This window comes from Lontra canadensis, unplaced genomic scaffold (assembly GCF_010015895.1).
Source record: "Lontra canadensis isolate GAN:19392208 unplaced genomic scaffold, GSC_riverotter_1.0 scaffold30, whole genome shotgun sequence".
Lineage (NCBI taxonomy): Eukaryota > Metazoa > Chordata > Mammalia > Carnivora > Mustelidae > Lontra > Lontra canadensis.
In genome coordinates, this window is record NW_022631024.1 from 13,856,180 (window position 1) to 13,877,570 (window position 21,391).

At 50.7% G+C, this 21,391-nt stretch overlaps 1 protein-coding gene across 9 annotated transcripts in view; it reads left to right on the top strand.

Annotated features, from left to right (window-relative positions):
• SLC25A25 (solute carrier family 25 member 25) overlaps nt 1-21,391 on the top strand; it is a 34,195-nt gene that overhangs the window by 8,591 nt on the left and 4,213 nt on the right. Inside the window, exons 1-6 of one of the 9 annotated variants that reach the window (XM_032865955.1) lie at nt 7,007-7,651; nt 16,901-17,027; nt 17,321-17,411; nt 18,074-18,109; nt 18,377-18,488; nt 19,702-19,860. In XM_032865955.1, the coding sequence (XP_032721846.1) occupies nt 7,433-7,651; nt 16,901-17,027; nt 17,321-17,411; nt 18,074-18,109; nt 18,377-18,488; nt 19,702-19,860 (744 nt within the window). In that variant the 5' untranslated portion in view covers nt 7,007-7,432. Of the gene's footprint in view, nt 1-6,992; nt 7,652-14,207; nt 14,430-16,900; nt 17,028-17,320; nt 17,412-18,073; nt 18,110-18,376; nt 18,489-19,701; nt 19,861-21,391 lie in introns of those variants that run through there. The other 8 variants (XM_032865957.1, XM_032865959.1, XM_032865962.1 and 5 more) reach the window with 8 other exon arrangements.

Here is a 21,391-nt window from a genome sequence, read left to right on the forward strand (position 1 = left end):
ACCTTGGACTCAGTCCTGGGAGATCTCGCCACCATGTTGTTGTAAGACCCCTCAGGAATCTCCGGCTGTCCTTCTGTGCCCTGCCTCGGGGCTTTTGCACCCTGGGCAGTTCCTCAGGGTAATTTGGAATGGGTTCCTGCGGGGCAGCCATTCCCTTAGAATCTCGTATTTTCTGTGCGAAGGACCAGAGATCCTGTTTTATCCAGCAAGTCTGTTTCCTGGATTCTTGGAAGAGTGGGTAATTTCTGCTGGCAATTAGCCTTATCCTACCCAGGTTCTGTTCTGTGTATAAGCAACAGCTACGGAAGGGTTACACTTGCCAGCCCTGTCTCTGGCCCTGGGTGATTTCTCCTATGCCAGAAAGCTAAGTGTGGGAGAGTTGTATTATAGGAATTGCTTGTAACCCAAAAGAAAGCAATGGTTCCCCAGATAACCACTGGTTTCGGTGATGGTGTGATACAAGGAAAGAGAGGTACTGCATTAAGCCACAGGGAAATCAAAGATACAAAAGAAGGTACTTCAGAATAACAATATCGACAAAGTATGCTATTGAATAAGTTTCCATGTATCTTTGTCTTTTTGGTGCAGATTTTAAGATTAATAAGATAGGTTACTTCCTTGCCTCATTTATTTACTTTCTCCTGCCTAGTCTGGGTTTACAGGTTTACATTGTTTTCTGCTTTCTTGAGGGGGAAGTTGATGGCAGAAGCTACTTGCCACAACTTTTCATGCGTTCTGCTTTCACAGCATTGGAAATACTTTCTGATTTCTCTTTTGATTTCCTCTTTGACGAATGGGTTATTTTGAGTTGGGTTATTTAGTTTCCAGAATTTAGGTGTTTTCCAGGTATTGTTCTGTCATTGATTTTTAATTTAATTCCATTGTGGTCAAAAACCAGATTCTGGGGACGCCTGGGTGGCTCAGTTGGTTAAGCGTCTGCCTTCGGCTCAAGTCATGATCCCAGGGTCCTGGGATCGAGCCCCATGTTGGGCTCTCTGCTCAGCAGGGAGTCTGCTTCTCCCTCTCCCTCTGCTCTTCTACCTGCTTGTGCTCACTCTCATTCTCTCTCTCTTTCAAATAAATAAATAATATTTAAAAAAATTCTGCACGTGTTGAATCCTTTGAAATTTAGTGAGACCTGTTTTGTGAGCTAGAATCTGTTCTGTGTGTACTTGAATGCATCTGCTGGTTCACACAGATAGTGGCTTAGAAGTGCCAGTTAGGTCACGGTGTTTGATAGTGTTGCCCAAGTCTTCTCTGTCCTTACTGACTTTCTGTCTTCTTGTCCTACCCATTATCCAGAAAAGGGCTTGTCTCCTTTTCCTTGCAGTGTTGTTGGTTTTGCTTTGCGTATTTTTGAGGCTCTGTAATGTGGTACAGAAACATTTAAGATTATGTCCTCTTTCTGCATTGACCCTTTTATCATTATGAAATGCCCATGATAACATTCTTTGCTCTGAAATCTACTTTGTGTGATGTCATATAGCTGCTCCACTTTTCTTTGGATTAATATGATGAACATGGATCTTTGTCCTTTCTTTCATTCTTTTTTTTAGAGATTTTATTTATTTATTTATTTATTTGAGTGAGAGAGAGCATGAGCGAGGAGAGGGTCAGAGGGAGAGGCAGACTCTTTGCTGAGCAGGGAGCAGGATGTGGGACTTGATCCCAGGGCTCCGGGATCATGACCTGAGCCAAAGACCATCGGTTAATCAACTGAGCCATGCAGGCACGCCATCCTTTCTTCCATTTTTAACTTATTTGTATCTCTCCATTTAAAATAAGTTTCTTATAGGCAACATAGAGCTATATTTTGCCTTTTTAATCCAATCTGACATTCTCTACCTTTTATTATTTTTATTTTTTTAATAGTTTATTTATTTATTTGACAGCAATCACAAGTAGGCAGAGAGGTAGGCAGGGGTGGGTGGGAAGCAGGCTCCCCACTGAGCAGAGAGCCCAATGCAGGACTCGATCCCAGGACTCTGGGATCATGACCTGAGCCGAAGGCAGAGGCTTTAACCACTAAGCCACCCAGGCGCCCCCTATCTTTTACTTTTAATTTTAATTTTTTTTTTTTTAGATTTTATTTATTTATTTGACAGCAAGAGAGGGAACACAAGCAGGAGAAGCAGGAGAGGTAGAAGCAGCCTTCCTGCCAAGCAGGGAGACCCGATGCAGGACTCAATCCCAGGACCCTGGGATCATGACCTGAGCGAAAGTCAGACACTTAAAGACTGAGCCACCCAGGCGCCCCCATTCTCTACCTTTTAAATGGGATGTTTAGACCACTTATATCTACTGTTGCTACTGATATGTTTGGGTTTGAATCTACCATCTTGCTGTGCGTGCGTGTGTGTGTGTGTGTGTGTGTGTGTGTGTGGTGTTTTTGGTTTTTGGATTTTTTTTTTTTTTTTTTTTGGTCCGCTGTTGTGCTCTGTTTGTCTCATCTGTTCTTTGTTCCTTTAATTTTTCCCTTCTTTTTGGTCAGTTGAGTATGATCTATGATTCCATTTTGTCTCTTTCCTTGGCTTACAGGCCAACCCTCTCTTTCCTACGTAGCTTTAGAGATTATAATAACATATACATCTTTAACGTATCATGGCCAACCTTAACTTAACTGATACTATCTTAATAGTTTAAGAATCATGGGACGCCTGGGTGGCTCAGTTGGTTGGACGACTGCCTTCAGCTCAGGTCATGATCCTGGAGTCCCAGGATCAAGTCCCGCATCGGGCTCCCAGCTCCATGGGGAGTCTGCTTCTCCCTCTTACCTTCTCCTCGCTCATGCTCTCTCTCAAATAAATAAATAAAATCTTAAAAAAAAAAAAAAAAGAATCTTAGTATACAGCTGAGCCTCAAACAAGGTGGGTTTGAATTGCACAGGTCCACTTCTACGTGGATTTTCTTGAAAGAAAATAAATATAGCATAGTATTTTGAATGTATTATCTCTTCCTTATGATTTTCTTTCTTTTTTTTTTTTTAAGATTTTATTCATTCATTTGAGAGAGCACACAGGAGAGGGACAGAGACAAGTAGGCTCCCTGCAGAGCCAGCCAGGAGCCCCATATGGGGCTCGATCCCAGAACCCAGAGATCATGACCCAGAACTGAAGGCAGACGCCCAACCATCTGAGCCATCCAGCTGCCCCTTAAGATTTTCTTAATAACATTTGCTTTTCTCTAGCTTTATTGTAACACTACAGTATATAATACGTACAACAAACAATATGTGTTCATCAGCTATTGCTGTTACCAGTAAGGGTTCCGGTAGACAGTAGGCTGTTCAGTTTTGGGGGGGTCAGAAGTAGATTTTTGACTGTGCAAGGGTCGGTGCCTCAACCTGCTGCATTGTTCAAGGACCAACTGTATTTTCTTTTTAAAATATTTTTAGGGGTGCCTGGTGGCTCAGCGGGTTAAAGCCTCTGCCTTCGGCTCAGGTCATGATCTCAGGCTCCTGGGATCAAGCCCTGCATTGGGCTCTCTGCTCGGCGGGAAGCCTGCTTCCCTTTCTCCCTCTCTGCCTGTCTCTCTGCCTACGTGTGATCTCTCTCTGTGTCAAATAAATACATAAAATCTTCAAAAATAAAATAAAATATTTTTAAAGATTTTATTTTTTCATTTGAGAGAAAGAGACAAAGAGCACCAGCAGTGGGGAGAGGCAGAGGGGGAAGCGGCCTCCCCGCTGAACTGCGAGCCCCATATGGGGCTTATCCAGGGACCTGGAGATCATGACCTGAGCCCAAGGCAGATGCTTCACCATCTGAGCCACCAAGGCGCCCTCCCCCAAACTGTACTTTCGTTTCTATTCTTTCTCTCTCTCTCTTTTTTTTAAAAGATCTTATTTATTTTTTTGTCAGAGAGCACAGGCAGGGGGAATTGCAGGCAGGGGGAGAAGGAGGCTCCCTGCTGAGCAAGGAGCCTGATATGGGACTCAATCCCAGGACCCTGGCATCATGACCTGAGCCAAAGGCAGACGCCTAACCAACTAAGCCACCCAGGCGTCCAATGCACATCAGTTCTGGGCCAGTTCCAGCTGCTTGATCTCTGTCCTCATAGTGGGTCATTTCCTGCTACTTTGCATTCCTGTTCATTTTTTTTAGTGGATTTTATCTTGTTGGTTTCTAGACACTCTCATATTCCTATGAATATTCTTGAGCTTTTTTCTGGAATGCAGTTATTTGGAAACCATCTGACTTTCTCAGGGCTCGCTGCTTCAAGCTTTATTCATGGGGCCAGAATAGCATGTAGCCGAGGGCCAGTTTTTGCCCCAGTACGGAGGCGAAGTCCTCTACAAACCCTTCCTGACCCTCCCTAGGTTATGAGGTTTTTCCTCTCTGGCTGGTGGGAACAGGATGCCTTTGGATAGTTCTTCTGCCACCCTTGATCAGTGTCCTCACATACCTGCATCATGACTGTAAGGCACTCTAAGCAGCTCCCCAGAGCTTGCTGTCTGTGCATTCCTTCCTCCCCAGTAGCTGTCCTGCTCTGGCTGCCGAGCGGGCTGGGCTGGGCTGGTGCCTGGGCTCTGCCCGGGCACCCGCTCCCTGCACCATAGCCTGGAAACTCCAGCCAGGAAACTGGGACGGTTGCAGGGCCTGCCTCATCTGTGTGGGGCTCTCTCAGGAGTCACTGTCTCTGGTTGCCTGTGGGCAGAAAGGTGACTCCTCCGTCCCTGTTACTCCATCTTGGCTGGAAGCCCCCAAGATTTTACTCAGTTCTGTGGGATGAAAGAGTCCGTTAAAATGAAACGCCAATAATCTCCTACGAAAGGGATTTCTCTTGTGTTAGCAGGTGGGGGCCCAAAACACCACCATGTCCAATTCACCAGACCTTCAGTGCCTAAAAACAAGATCCATCTTCATGAAAGGATTACTTGTTTAGGGTTTGGGGCTCTGGGCTGACTCTTCTTTGGTATTAAAATGACATAATTCCATAATTATGTATAATTAAAACTACAAAATGAACTCACAGTCATTTTCTGGATAATAAAATAGCTAGTATGGGGGCGATGGTTGACTCAGTCAATAGAGCATGCTACTCTTGATCTCTGGGTTGTGAGTTCGAGCCCTATGTTGGGTGTAGAGATGACTTAAAAATAAAAATCTTTTAAAAAATAAAATAGGGGCGCCTGGGTGGCTCAGTGGGTTAAGCCTCTGCCTTTGGCTCAGGTCATGCTCTCAGGTTCCTGGGATTGAGCCTCGCATCAGGCTCTTTGCTCAGCGGGGAGCCTGCTTCCCCCCGCGCCCCCCCGCTGGCCTACTTGTGATCTCTCTCTGTCAAGTAAATAAATAAAATCTTAATAAAAATCTTGAAGAAAATAAAATAAAATAGCTAGTATGTACTGTTTTTTAAGATTTATGGAGCGGCAGAGGGGCAGAGGGGGCAGAGGGAGAGAATTACCTAATTTAAACTTTAACCAATTCTGTGAAGTAACAATACAGTTCTTTTAATATCCCCATCTTGCACATACACATATTAAAGCACAGAGAACTAAAGTAACATAACCAAGGTCATTCACACAAGGAGTAAGTGATGGCCAGGATTTAAACCTGGGCTCTGGCTCCAAAGACTACATATGCAGGCAATGCACAGAACTACTTTGAGATGATGTCATTCTATGTGTCCATGATGGGGCAGTTGACACTGGCCCCTCAGTTTTCAGACCAAGCTTCACCATCTTACTTTCACTCTCATGTTTTCTTTTTAAGTAACTGTATGGATGTTCATATGTTTGCATCCCTGGTCATACATGCGTGTGATTCAGTTTCACAAGATCTAAGGCTATTCATTGAAAATAAATCTCCCATCTGCCTTTCTCCCCTCAAACCCACAAGGGCCCCAGACCGTCTCTTCAATTTTTAGTGTGTCTTTCCAGAGGTAATTGTTAAATACACATTGAGAAATCAATGGTAGCATATTATCCCCTTTCTTCTGCACCTTGCTTTTCTCATTTAAAAAGATATACATAGGGGCACCTGGGTGGCTCAGTGGGTTAAGGCCTCTGCCTTCGGCTCAGGTCATGATCCCAGAGTCCTGGGATGGGGCCCCACATCGGGTTCTCTGCTCTGCAGGGAGCCTGCTTCCTCCTCTCTCTCTGCCTGCCTCTCTGCTTATTTGTGATCTCTGTCTGTCAAATAAATAAATAAAATCTTTAAAAAAAAAAGATACACATATATTTTTAAAGATTTTATTTATTTATTTATTTATTTATTTATTTATTTATTAGTGAAAGAGAGCGAGCCCATGCACAAGCAGAGACAGAGGCAGGCTCCCCACTGAGCAAGGAGCCCAGTGTGGGACTTGATCCCAGGACTCTGGGAGCATGACCTGAGCCAAAGGACTCAGATGCTTAACCGACTGTGCCACCCAGGTGCCCCCGGTGTTTGTGTTTTTAAAATAATGGTTGTGAACACCGTATCAAAGAGTGACTTTTGTGAAGGATACTGGTCCCTGCATTTGTCAGCTGGTAAATTAAGAAGCAGATGCCCAAATATGAAGTCCTTTTTATTCATGAACATTGACTCAGTCCAATCTACAGACTGCATCTGTGCCTGGTTCTGGGTCCTAGGGGTAGATGTGTGACTGGTCCCCCAAGCAGCTCATGGTGCAGAGGAAGACACGGGAGAAGGAGTAGCTGGTCTGGCGTGCATTGTGTTCCGCACAGTTGGAGAGAATGAGATAATGGAGCTAGAAGAGTGTCGCTAGATGGGTCAGGAAGTGTTGCTAGGGTCTCCTGATCTGGTTAATCTTAAGGGTGAATGTCGTGGGAGAGGAGGGAGTGGGGCTCCTGCGGGGAGCCAGTGCAGGGAGGATTCCGAGAGCTAGGAGGCTCGGGCGGCTGGAGGTTGCCATCGGCACCTCCCTGCAGAACCGCCGGCTGCATGCAGGGAATCGGCGGCCCGTGATTGGAGGGACGTTGCCGGTGGGAGAATGAACTCGGCAGTGTCGGCCGAGGCGATTGGCCGCGCCCCGCTGCAGTGAGAATGCGGACGGGGTGCTCGGGTCCCCGCAGGGGTGATGATCATTAGTGGAGCGAGGACTGCTGCATAATTGGGAGCTCCAAGTCGCTGCTGCCTCCAGGAGAGATCAGTGGGGCTATTGCTTTTTCCTTTTGGAAAAAAAGCCACACATTTGATCACCGTCCACCTGCAAAGGGGAGTTTTTATTGAAGAAGCTCCAGCCGCGCTCTCGTTGCCAGCAGCCCGGTGGCGGGGCTCTCGCAGAGTGAGCGACTTCTCAGGCCAGACAGGACAGCCGTGCTAGCAAATTTGAAAGAGCAGGAAACAGCCACTGCATGCAGAGCTTCCAGCCATACAGCTCCCCAGGCTAGCCTTCCAAGCAGCCGTGTAGCCAGAGATCCTTGATATTGTGGTCACATCCCTCCTCCAAAGTGGACAGTCACCGCCGGCGACACTGGGAGGAAGCCGTGATGCTGCAGCTGCTGTGGCATTTTCTGTCTAGCTTTCTCCCTAGCGCTGGGTGCCAAGGCTCCAGAGAGGGGACCAGTAATGAAGTCAGAGGCACCCCGGCTCCAGCTCAGGGAGACCAGATGTCGAGCTTTTTGGGAAAACAGGACGGAAGGGCTGAGGCCACGGAAAAGAGACCCACCATTTTGCTGGTGGTTGGACCCGCAGAGCAGTTTCCTAAGGTAATGGCAACCTCGAGGACCTCCTACTTTAGGGGCTGGTCCAGGATCGGTTTCCTGGAGAAAACTGGAGTGTGGGGAGGAAGAGAAGACTTAGAGATCAATCAGTTTGGAATCGGAGGCTGGGCAGAAGTGTTAGACAATGAAGAAGCCCAAGTCTTCAGTCTAGAATCTTCCTATGGCCACAGTAAAAGCTTTATCACCCTACCATGACTGCTTCGGTATGGCCATTTGGGGAAGGAAGGCTGAAGGCAGTAGAGGATTTACGCTAGGATTTGTCAGTTTGGCCCCAGAGAGCCATTTGAAAGGAAGAGACAAACGAGGACAGTGTGTCTTATGTCTTAGCCTGTCTGAACAATGCAGGGAGGATCTTCAGAGTTGAGCCCAACTGCCTGCAGCTGGGGAGGGCCAGCCTGTCCTGCATCCCTAAGGTCAGACCCCTTGCCTTTGGGTCTGCAAGGAAGGCAGTGGGAGGAAGAGTCAGAGGAAAGGCTGGAGTCTCAAGGTACGGAGGCCAGTGCCCCTCATGGGTCTGTGGGTCCACTGAGTGCTAGAACCTCCCGTTCATCTCACACTCTGAGCATGGGATATCTCACCTCATCTCCCCAAGAGCTGAGGTAAGTAGTAAACACCCCTGTTTCATGGATGAGGAAACAGGTGCAGAAAGATTGGGTAGTTTTCCCAGGATTAAACAGTTACAGAGGGGTAGGGACATGTCACCCCTGATCTGTGTGGGACTTTGCCCTGTACCTGCCTCACTTCACTTTAAGAAAGCAGTCTTCACGGGACCAGTGGCGTTCTCGGGATTAGACTGGGAAGTGCGGTTTGCCCTGGATTTCTCCTGCCTGCATTAGGAGCGACCTTGCTGACCTCCTGAGTTCTGGTTATTTTGAATCTATTCTCCTCAGGACAAAAATGAACTAGAAGAGGGAAAGAGGTTCTTCCCTGTGTCTGGCACATTGTAGATTCCCCCAAAATGTTGGCTTGAATTGAATTGTTATCCTTTGCTCAGTGGGACGGACTTTGGATGCCACAGCTTCTGTGGTCATTTAGGTGTGAGCTTAGAGGAGAAGCCTCGGTGTCCGTGTGTCCCTGTCTGTCCGTTGTCATTGTCGTTGCTCCACCCTCCAGCCTCCCCCCACCTCATCCTGATCAGCGTGGATCAGCGTGGATCTCAGAGTCTGTGTTTTCCCTGAGGTGTGCTTCGAACCCTGTCACTTTCTACCTATCTGTCATCCTGGAATGAGCTCAGAAATAGCAGTGGTGCTCTCCTCTGTAAGGAGCTTTTATATTTCCAGACCTGCTTGCCTTATGATCCGAGGATTGGCCGGCTCCCTTCTAAATTCCCCTACTCTGGACTTTGGGACTGCTCCATTTCCCAAACTCATCCTGGCGTCTCTTGCCAGCCCTCCCCCCGGGTGGCCTCACATCAGGACTTTGTGTTCTGAACAGCTTCACTCCTGGCCTGCCAGTCAAGGGCCATGGGGCTGAGCCAGAAACCCACATCTTTCACTAACCCACTCTCCCCAAGAGTTTGATGGATCAGCTTGGGGGGCGGGGGGGACGGCGACAGATCAGCAGTTTGGTTTGAAGCAAGAAAGTAGGCACATCTGGGCAATGTGGACTCTTTAAAAGCAGATAGACTGAGACCTGGGATAGCAGGAGCATTTTGCGGATAAACTGACAGTCAGACTAGTGTGTCCCTGCAGTGTGTGGCCTTGCCCGCCGGCTGCAGTGACTCTGAACGGTGGGCTTTGGGGTTTGTGATCACTGGCCGAGGGGACCTGGCCTCGCTGTCTCCTTCAGGAGAACGCTGCGGAAACCTTATAGACACGTCGCCCTGGGTTCTCAGCTTCCCCCCTCTCCAACTGCGCTACTTTGTTTTGCCCTCACTTCCCCCTTTGAAATATGTCTGCTGGTGAGTCAGGTTCCTGCAGGCTTTTATTCTAGGAACTGTTCCAGTTTTCCCCCTTTATCTTTGTTTTACAGTTAATCTGCAGTTGGAGAAGAAAGCCATTAGTGTGGAGCGAGAGGCGCCCTCAGCGGCATTCAAGCTTGCAAATCCTGAGGGGCTGTCTTCTCAGGAGCTCCGAGAATTTTGCTCATTGTGTGTCTAATTGCCAAGGGTAGGCAGGTTTCATTGGAAACCAGCAACCCTGGGCTGTCATGGCAACCCGATCATCAAATGACACTCCTGCCGGCACTGGCCAGTGAGGTTCGAGAGCCTTACGGGTGGGTGGGGCTCCCTCCCATATTAATTTTTTTGGCTTGGTCTGAGTCATTGCAGGGGAGGGGGAAGATACCTTATGACCTAATGCCACACTCCCAAAGGTACTCTACCTGCCCTGTTCTTACTCATGGTGCTTTGCACTGATAGGAAGCACCTGTTTCGGCGCCTGAACCCGCATGGTAGAACAGGGACGACTTGTAGTGGCATTGGTGGATTCGAGGGGGACAGGATGCCAGAGAGAGGACTTCTGTCTTAACAGAGGACATGGAACCCGATAGCACTGGATCCTCAGGGACTGTTTCTGTATGTTAGTTGTTATAGGAATGGACATCAGCAGAGACCAGCGAAAGTAGATCTGGGTCACAAAATTAGAATAAGCAAAAAGAGCAGAAAAGAACGGTAGCCGGCAGGACGAGGACAGGGACGACACAGGACACTGTGAGCTGGCGTAAATCGGGAGGAACCGAACTCAAGCTTCGGGAGGAACCGAACTTGAGCCTTGCTTTAATCTTTCGTATTGGTATTTCCCCTCTGTGCAGTCAGAAGCTGTGACACTGATGGGCTCTTGTGTTGTTTGCTAGCTAAGCCTAAGCTTGAACCTGCTCCGATCACACCTTTCCCACATACCTGCCACCTTTCGGTATGACGTTTTGCTTACTTACTGTAATTCTCCACGTCAGGCTTACAGGCTTTCTTTGGAAACCGACTTCGAAAATCTTTTTGGCGGTATCAGGTTTGGGTGCCGTTTTACATGGACGTAACAAGAGCTGGGTGAGCCAGGTCACCTCTCCAAGTCTGTTTGCTCATCTCAGCTTAAGGGGCGACCCGAGGACCTCCTGTGGGCCCCGCTGTCTATAATCCCGGGAATACAGCACTCACCGTGGATCCCAGGTACCTAGAGATTGGCTCACTTGGGCAGAATTTCCAGAATTTCTGTGCGCAAGTGGAATTCTGCGTGACCTATGAGACTCAGGAGGAGGGGTGGTTTAAATAAATAAGCAAACACCAATTCACGTTTGTCCAATGAAGACAGTCTGTTGGACTCTCTCTCAGTTGCACAATGAAAATACGTTTGCACCCTTAAAATTAACATTGGAGTAGAATTAACGTTAGCATTGTAAAATAACATTTTGACAAGCACACACAGAGCTTTGCGGAGGACATTTCTTGACCCCATGATGCCATTGGTCTGTGGAGTAATGAGCTTTGTTACAATTGGGGTTTCATCCTGGTTTTTTCCCCTCCTTGAAAACAGATGCTCTTATCTGATAATGCTTTAGTAAGTTTCCCCCAAAGTACAGAATATAGGTTTCACTTTTATTTGGTGTTGTGATCTCTGTCTGTCAAATAAATAAAATCTTTAAAAAAAAAAGAAGAAGAAAGCTCAGTAGTACACAAAGAAAAATTCAGCGTTGCGGTTCTGTTTACCAGAATGATTTGAAAAATACAGTTTATTAAGAAAAGCATCTCCAAGTTGAAACAACTTTTCAGTCAGAATGCTTGCCGTATTGTGTTGGAATGACTGCTGTCATCAGTAAAATGAGATACCTTCAGCATCTCTCTAGCTTAGCTTATTTATTTATTTATTTATTTGACAGACAGAGATCACAAGTAGGCAGAGAGGCAGGCAGAGAGAGAGAGGAGAAAGCAGGCTCCCCGCGGAGCAGAGAGCCCGATGTGGGGCTCGATCCCAAGACCCTGAGATCATGACCTGAGCCGAAGGTAGAGCCTTTAACCCACTGAGCCACCCAGGTACCCTCTCCAGCTTATTTTTGTTTCAGAGGCAAACATGAATAATTTAACAAAGGAAGATCCGCATTTCAAAATGTAGCTCTTCTATTTTTAAATGTGAACCTCCTTTTTTCTTTAATTTTATTTTTAAGTAATCTCTCCACCCAACATGGGGCTCAAACTCAAGACCCTGAGATCAAGAATCACATGCTCTACCAACCCAGCCAGCCAGGCACCCTATAAATGTGAACCTCCTTTTTTCCCCCCTAAGATTTTATTGATTTATTTGAGAGAGGGAGAGAGCGAAGCAGGCTCCCCGCCAAGCAGAGAGCCCAGTGTGGGGCTCAATCCCAGGACCCTGAGATCATGGCCTAAGCTGAAGGCAGATCTTAACCGACTGAGCCACCCCCAGGTGAACCTCCTTTAAAATAAAAAGAACAATACATGATTTTGTTGAGGTGGATAAAATATTCCGGCAACTGCAGACACTCAGAAAAACACACTTTAGGTCTTCACCGGGGGCGGTCAAGTTTGTTTCCTGGGGTCTTAAAGGCCTGCCACTGGCTTCACTCATTCAGAAGCTCTTACTCAGCACCTTCCATGCGCAAGTCAAGGTACAGAGGTTCAAAACCATAGCCTTCTGCCTTCAAGGACCCCCCCAGTAGCAGAGATAAGTTGTACATGAATATAGCCCTGAACCAGAAGTTCTGGATGGGGTAGTTGAAGAGATAGCAGAGTGTCATGGACTTGGGTGGAGGCTGAGCAGAGAGGTGGATTACCCCAGCTGTCTCCAGATTCCTCACTGGCCCCTCCCCGTGCAGCCCAAGACCTTTCTTTACAAACTCATCATCAAATCTCTTTCAGAAGGGCTGACATGTCATGTACGTTACTCAGATGTTTCATAATGCTGCATTTAAGCATCAACATCTTATTTTTTTAAGTTTTATTTATTTAATCTCTATACCCAGTGTAGGGCTTGAATTCAACAACTCAGAGATCAGGAGTCACCTGCTTTTCCCACTGAGCCAGCCAGGTGCCCCAACATTTTTTTTTCTTTTTTTCTTTTTTTTCTTTTTTTAATTTGAGAATGAGCAGGAGCGGGGGAAGAGGCAGAGGGAGAGAGAAAGGGAGAAGCAGACTCTCCGCTAAGTAAGGAGCCCCTTGCAAGGATCCCAGGACCCTGGGATCATGACCTGAGCTGAAGGCAGACACTTAACCAACTGAGCCACCCAGGTGCCCCATCCAACATCTTATTTTAAAATCCTTTTTTCTAGTTCTTAACAAGAAGCTTTTGAGCAAATTAAGTTCCTTTTACTTTGGTGATTTCCAAATTATAACCATCCATTTTTATCCATCCTGGTAGTGAGATTTAGTCTATATTAGGAAGTGGTTCACCATAGAGGGAACATCTCTGTGACGCGGTCTGCCTCCGCAGCACAGATCTCCTGACATCTTCTGTGGGGAAGGGATGATGTGGAGATGGTAGGCTGGCTTGGAGAGGATCACCCTTAAGTGATATCCCAAATGTGACTTTCCAGGACCTGAGATTTTTCTTTTATCCTTACGTCAAAGGGGTGTTCTAGAGCCATGTTGCCCAGTAGAACTTTCTGTGTGGTGGAGATGCTCAGTGAGTCCGTGTGCTGCGGAGCACCTGAAATGTGGTCACACAACTCAGGACTGGATTTTTAATTTCATTTAATTAGTTTAAAATTTACAACTTCCCTCCTGAATAGCAGAGACCGAGGCCAGAAAGCTTTGACTGTACTGAACTTAGAAATGTTCTGAGAGCGGGCTCTGAAGGTGTCTGGAGTCTTTACAGGAGGGCCCGGCTTCCCCCAGATCAGTGCTTCTAGGGAGTCCCTCTACACAACCACCTTTGGTGAGGGGCCGTTCTGCCCCCATCATGTCAGCTCCTGGGTGCTTGCAGGACCCCAGGGGAAGCCTGCAGGGGAATCGGTTGCTTCTAAGGTGCTCACATTGCAGAGTGGCCTGGAAAAGGTCTCTGGAACCAGCTAGAAGGCTGGTGGCCCACGCAGTCCGAGTTCAGGGCTCAGCCGACTCTGGGGCAGCTCCCCTGCCGATGAATGGGCCCAAGACCCCCGTGGGGCCAGTTGCAGGATGACTGGGGCCCCAGGTCCCAGGCAGCCACCGCGGGCTTCTACCCTCACAGCTAAACTGGGCCCCTTTCCAGCGATCATCGACTCGGTCTGTCCTTCCACTAATTTTTCTGCTGGGAATGATTGACAAAGGGGAGAAAACCATTGTATCGTGTGACGCGTTTGGGGACCTTGTGGAAAAACAGTCTGAGGGCTGTTTGTTCATCTGGAGGGCTTGGCAGCGGAGGGTGAAGGTTCGTTGGGGCCGAACTCTCCCTCGGCCTGGCCTGCTTCCGAAGAGTTAACTTGGGGCACCCGTGACGTCAGTCCTGATCTTTACACACCCCCGCCCCCTCCCTCCCTTGAGCAATCGCCGCCTCCTCGCGGGGCCGGCGCTCATTGGCTGCGGGCAGGACTTCCCCCAGGCCGGCTTTTCTCTATTAAGTAAAAGGGCAGGACCTGAGTCGCCAATGACAGCTGCGCCCCGGCTTCCCTGGAGCAAGTGTGTTGCCCGGGCGGCGTTCCCCGGCTCCCCTCCGCCCCGCGCGCCCGGCTCCCAGTCAGCATGCTCTGCCTGTGCCTGTACGTGCCGCTCATCGGGGAGACCCAGACCGAGTTCCAGTACTTTGAGTCCAAGGGGCTCCCCACCGAGCTGAAGTCCATCTTCAAACTCAGCGTCTTCATCCCCTCCCAGGAGTTCTCCACCTACCGCCAGTGGAAGCAGGTCTGGGGCAGCGGCGCGCGCCTGCAGGGGTGGGCCACGTGCATGCGGGAGTGGTAGTAGAGTGCGCGTGCGCGAACTGCACCCCTCCCCAACCCTGCCAAAGGGAAAGAATGTCTGAAATGTGCAAGTTCTTTCCCCAGTTGTCCTGTGGCTGTAGCCGGGAAGGGGTTATGTCCTGTCACGTCACGTGAATGACTGGCTTTCATATGACTTCCAAGGAAGGCCGGAATTACTGGGAAGATACCTGTGGGAGATGGAAAGGAATTCTTCTGCCGCGGATTGGGGGTGGGGGGAGGCTGATGGGAATTCCAGAGAAATACAGGGCCTGGAAGGGGGGCACAGCCCAGCCACTGTGGGGCCGTTTCTCAGCGCTGGGGGAGGGAGAGGCAGAGAAGCTCCTGTTGGAGCCCCAGGGCTTGAAACCGGAGCCACGCAGGCTGGAGCTGGCCTGGCCGGACTGTGTCCTGGGGAGGGGGAAGCCTTGCCAGACTAACTTTCGGGGGGGGGGGGGGGGGGGCGGAAAAAAGGAGATTTTTTAAAGGTGGGGAAATGGCTCCCGGGGTTGGGGGGGGGGGGGGTTCCTTGCCTCCAAAAGAGGCATCCTGACTTGTCTGTTAATCAGATCTTGTGCTGTCCACCACTGCTCGTGATGGCAGTGGAGGTCGGGTGGTGTGCCGGTGGTTCCCATATCCTAGGAAGAAGACAGAAAGTAGGCCAGGTGGTTGGGAGGTAGAAGCAAGGACTTTGAGAATGTCTTGAAGTCCACTGCAGTGAACGCATCCTTGGGTTCTCTGCATACAGGATACCCACCCCCATGAAGGCACGTGGATCGCGTTGGTGGCAGAGCAGCCCAGATACCAAAGAGCTCTGTGCCTAACATTCGCCTCCTAGATTCTATTTCCACTCCTGCCATAAATCTAGAATGATAACCCTATATGTAATTTGTACCATTCTTGGCGGAGAGCACAGATGTCGGCAGGAAGTTAACTCCAGATAGCAGATAAAATACGTGCCAGCCTCTGTCTCACATTCCAGCCACACCCCTGGCGTTGTTCTTTGGATCATGTTAGGTGACATGGTGTCTGTCCAGGCCTCCTCCTCGTACCCTTAGTGGCTGAGCAGTCATACAGGGCCATCAGGTGGTTCAGAGAGCAACCATGATCATAATCCGTGGAGAGCACCGGCTCACCAATGGTCTATCCCTTTCCAAACCGCCTGGCTCAGATACTTTTAAAGCCGTACTGGTTTGTCCCTAGTGAGCCTGTTTCTCACCGAAAGAATTGGGCAACACAGGAAATCTATGACCATTTGCCTTAGGAGGTTCACAGTCCGGATTTGGGGGTGTTGCTAGGTTGCAGTGACTCATGTGTGTCACCTTCCTTCTTGAGATTAACTTTTAGGGTGGCAGCAGGATCTCCAGGGAGGTGGCTCTGGAGTCCCAACAGGCCCAGCTTGAATCCCGCCCACCACCCTGGCTGTGTAACCTTGGATAAATTACTTAACCTTTCTGAGCTTGTTTCCTTCTTTGTAAAAATAGGGGGAATGACATTATCTGCCTCCTAGAGCTGCTTGAGAGGATTCAGCAGGGTACTAGGGGTCAAGCCTTTATTTAGCAGGCCTGTGGCACAGGCCAAGGGCTTACTGGTTTGGGGAGAATTTCCAGGGGCTGAGCATACAAAACTGCAGCCACTGTACCAAGCTCACCTCTAAGAGTAGGCACAGAGTTCTGTCCAAGGGGTCTCTTCAAGCCTTCTTGGGTCTGGAAACTACTAAGAGCTGGCCTGCTTTTTGGTACCTGCTCAAGGGAGCTGAGGTCGGTTATGTCATCTGGCTCCCCTGTGATCAGAGGCCGGCAGTGCCCATAAGCCCATGCCCAAGAATAGTCTCCCTTGGCTCCTACTGGGGTCCTCTGGCAGTGTTTCTGCCACGCAGGCATTGGCAGGGGCCAGCCCTGCCCCCGTACCTTTATCCTGGTCACCCATTTGTTCTTGGGCCGGTGCCACATTGGGGATAAAAAGCAAGCTGCAGCATTCCTGATGGCGTCTGGAGTGCCCAAGGCTGTCCCCACATTTGGGCAGGGAGCATGCAGGCCGAGGCCGGTCGCCAGGGACACGGCTGTAGGGGAGCCACACGGCTGACCTTGGTTGTACAGTAAGTTAGTCTTCAGGACACCTGGGATGAGTATATGCCAAGCCGGCCACTGCTGGCCTGTGTCTGAAGGGCACCTCCTGGGGGTGCCTTTTTCCTCTTTGCTTATGAGGGAAGCAAGGTGGACTTTTGCCTTGGGTTCTGGTCAGGCCTCTGGGATCCAAATGGTGGCTTGGGGAATAGAGCAGAGGAAGCGCCTCAGATCCTTGGGGCCACCTCTGTTCCCAGGTTGGCACAATTGTTTCCTGGGGACGGGGCACCCTGTAGAAGAAGGAAAGCTGGGGCACAAACTCAAGGATGAAACCTTAACTTTTGTTTTGTAGAAAATTGTGCAAGCTGGAGATAAAGACCTCGATGGGCAGCTCGACTTTGAAGAGTTTGTCCATTATCTCCAGGATCACGAGAAGAAGCTGAGACTGGTGTTCAAGAGTTTGGACAAGAAGAATGATGGTGAGGGGCGCCTGGGTGGCTCATTGGGTTAAGCCTCTGCCTTCAGCTCAGGTCATGATCTTAGGGTCCTGGGATCAAGCCCCTCGTCGGGCTCTCTGCTCAGCAGGGAGCCTGTTTCCTCATCTCTCTCTGCCTGCTTCTCTGCCTACTTGTGAAATCTGTCAAATAAATAACATCTTTTAAAAAAAAAAAAAAAGGCAAGAATGATGGTGAGCGCTGCCTTCAGGGCCGGCAGCCGCCGCGGACTCGGGCCTCTGGCGGGCCTGGCCTCTGGCTGAAGCCTTTCTTGTCGGCAGGCCGGATCGATGCCCAGGAGATCATGCAGTCCCTGCGGGACCTGGGAGTCAAGATATCCGAACAGCAGGCCGAGAAGATTCTCAAGAGGTAAGAGCTGCGTCAGCCTCTATCTGGTTTAACAAACGTGTGATGAAAGAGACATTCTTGGACCAGCTGCGTGGCGCTATTCACTGTGTTGACCCAGTTGCTCTGAACTTTGGCTTCTGGTGGTTTGACGCCATGAGCAGGCAAGGCAGCCCCTCCCCAGAAGCAGCCGCTCCCTGAGTCCCAGGCCAGAGTCACAGGTCACCTGGAAGTGTGCCTGCTCACCGGTGACCTGTGAAGAGAAAAGACTAGTTGGGGGGATTTCAAGTGGGTGAAAGGCAAACAAGGAGCAGCCTCCGCCTGTTGGGGAAGGGGAAGGGCTTAGGTTCAGCACCCACATAGGGCGGACTTCTCCCCGAGAATGCGGACTTTTTTCTCCCCCCTGTAGTCAGGCGTGCTGTCCCCCAGACAGCTCCCCCTGGTCCCCCGGGAGAGCAGAGTGGCTCTGCCGGGAAATCAGCGCAGATTTGCTTTCAGAGCACTGCGTCTGCTGCCTGCATCTTTCCAGCTCCCTGGGGCCGGAAGCGGCTGGTCGGGGACAGCTGCCTCTTGGCCGGCTCCCTGGGTGCTGGGCCGTGGTGTGTGCCTGCTTCACTAACATCTGCTCCGAGCACTTATCTGTGTTTCTCCTCTCTCCTCTGCATCCTCCTTTGTCTGTCTGTCAGAATACGAACGGGCCACTTCTGGGGCCCTGTCACCTAGTAAGTATCCGTGTCACCCCGGTGACTCCTTTCCTCCTTGACCTCTGTGCCTGATCACAATGGGGTTCTCGTGGGCCAGGGTAGTCCCGCTTTCGCTTTGGTGCGAGGTGGGATGTGGAGTCACCTCGCTTCTTCGCTGGGGCAGAGGCACCTCCCGCGCTTTCCTCGGTGGCCCAGTGCCGCCCTGGGCTCGTCTGGAGAGGGGGAACGTGCAGCTGTCACACGGGCCTGTTACCCGGGGCAACCGAGCGTGCACTTGTCTTGCAGCATGGATAAAAACGGCACGATGACCATCGACTGGAATGAGTGGCGAGACTACCACCTTCTGCACCCTGTGGAAAACATCCCCGAAATCATCCTATACTGGAAGCATTCCACGGTGAGGTCCGGGGTGTGGAGGCGCTTTCTTCCTCCTCCTATCACGCGTCTGCTCTCCGGGCATCGGCCCCGTCCCGGTGGGAGGCCTTCCCTCCTCTTCAGCAGGAGACTCCGCTCCTCCGCCAGCCCCCCAGGAGCCCTCCATGTGTGCCCTCTGCGCCCACACGCCTGGCAGCCTGACCACTTCCCAGATACGGGGCTCCCTCTGCCCCGGAGGCCCTCCTGTCCTGCCGCCCATCCTTCAGGGTCCACTCCAACCCCCCTTCCCCAGTCCTACGCCTTCTCCACTCCTGCTTGTTCTCCCAAAGCCCACATGCGCCTGAGGCAGCGGGGACACTCTACTAGGACAAACAGAGCCATTAAGTCTCTTCCCCCAGCACCCCATTTTTGGTGTCCCCTCTCTCTGTTAAAATGTCCCCACGGTCCCATACATGTTCTCTCACCCCTGTCAGCGGTGCTGTTCGGAAAGGCCCATCTGTACCTCCCGGGTCATGGCTGTGTTGACCCCTGCCGCGAGTCCCTTCACTGGGGGTGCGCCCACCCCGTTTTGCTATCTTCACCACCCCAGACTGCCCGCTCTGGGAGGAGAGGCCGGCGGTGTGCCTCTGGTCTGTCTGCCACCGTGCCCGGGGCAGGGGCTCACCAGGTGAGCTCACCACCCTGGCTCTCCAGGTGGCTGCAGCTCGGCTCACGTCCCAGGCCCCAGAGCAGACCAGGCTCTGACCAGGCAGGATGCCACCCAGCAGCGCAGCTGTCACGCAGGCCTCACGGCCCTCTGATATCTGCCGAGGCCTTATGCAGTGCTCTGCCGGCGTGATCTGGTTACACCTCGGGTTTCGGAATTTTTACCCCGGACTTGACCCTTTCAGCGCAGGCAGGCTGTGATCCTCGGCCGAAACGCCTTTGTAAGCCATTCCCGCAGGGGCCGTATCTGAAAGGCAGGCCAAATGGTTTTATAACTGCTTTCTCCCAGCTGCGCTCTCACATCCTCTCCCTGGGCCCCTGCAGGGCTCACGCAGAGATCGGGGATCACAGCACCTCCATGTAGTCCCCGCCCGCCCCCCACCCTGGGCCCCAGGGCACTGTCACTATCAGCATGGCCCCTGGGGCCAGCTCTTCTGGACAGTGCCAGGTTCCAGACCTGGCTGGCTGCCAGCAGCCTGGCCACAGGTGTCAGGAGCCTGCTGTTTTATCTCCGCGGGTCTTCCTTGCAGATCTTTGATGTGGGTGAGAATCTGACGGTCCCCGATGAATTCACAGTGGAGGAGAGGCAGACGGGGATGTGGTGGAGACACCTGGTGGCCGGAGGCGGGGCGGGGGCCGTATCCAGAACTTGCACAGCGCCCCTGGACAGGCTGAAGGTGCTCATGCAGGTACGGAGTGAAATAGGCCTCAGACCACCCAGCTTCTACCCCGTGGGTCCTCAGTGGGTTGGTTTCCTTTTCCTTTGTCTTGCGCTTGTTGGGCTCCTACTTTTCTAACCCAGTAAGTTGGATTGGGATCACTGCTCAGATGTAATGTAAGATGTAAGACGTATCTGGGGCCGGAAAGCCAGGGGTCACATCACGGGGCTGAAACGTGGACAGGTGAGGCCAGTAAGAACCTGGGTGGCAGGAACCTGATTCCTTGGGCATATCTTGTGTAGGCAGCACACAGGGTAGGTGCGAGTGGACCCCCCCTGGCCCGGACACCTTTACCCTGGCCAGGTGCCCACCTCCACGTCCACAGGGCAGAGATAAGCTAGGCCCACGTCAGGGACAGACTTGCGAAATTGGCCTGCATGAGGACACCCTGTTGGACTTCAGTGTCACCTAAACATGTCCGGTCACCCGCCTTGGTCCGTTGCTTGTGCGCCAGCGCTGGGGTTTCTGAACCCTGTTCGGAAAAGGTGCGCTCTTCCTGGGATGGTGAGCACTGGGTCTTGTAGGGAAGTCATGAATCACTAAGTTCTCCAGAAACCACGATTGCGTTGTAGATTGACTACCTAAAAAAAAAATTTTTTTTTTTTTAAGATTTTGTTTATTTATTTGTCAGAGCATGCATAAGCAGGGGGAGCAGCAGGCAGAGGGAGAAGCAGGCTCCCTCTTGAGCAAGGGGCCCCATGCGGGACTCTCCCAGGATCCTGGGGTCAGGGCCAGAGCCGAAGGCAGATGCTTAACTGACTGACCCACCCAGGCATCCCACTATCTAAAATTGCTTAAAAAAAGAAAAGAAAAGGGGCACCTGGGTGGCTCAGTGGGTTAAGCCTCTGCCTTCAGCTCAGGTCATGATCTCAGGGCCCTGGGATCGAGCCCCGCATCGGGCTCTCTGCTTAGCAGGGAGCCTGCTTCCTCCTCTCTCTCTCTCTCTGCCCGCCTCTCTGCCTACTTGTGATCTGTGTAAAATAAATAAATAAAATCTTTAAAAAAAAAAAAAAGAAAAGGTGCCATCCTTTCTTCTATCTCTTGCCCTCCTGAGCCTATTAAACATGAACTCCCTTCTCTTGCAGAAATGGGGAGGCAGAATGGTTTGGGGAGAAGAGCTTTAGAGGATAGGACCTGACCGGGGTCTTGGCCTCACAGCTGTGTGACCTTGGGCCAGTCACTTCAGTGCCGGGACTTCGTTCCTCTGTAAAAGCCAAGGGGCTTGAGCAGATTGCCTCCCCGGTTGGATTTTCTTCACCAAATGCCCGGGAATGCGGTAGGAGATGCAAAGCAGTCCGTGGGTGGATGACCGTACCAGGGATGGCCCTGAAAGTGATCTGTGGTTTTAGGATTAGTGAAGCTGGTTGTGGGTTCATGAAAGCCCATTATGTAACTCGGCACTTTTGTATGTGTTTGAAATTTTTCCATAATAAAAAGCTCTGTTGAGGGGCGCCTGGGTGGCTCGGTTGGATAAGCGTCTGCCTTCAGCTCAGGTCATGAT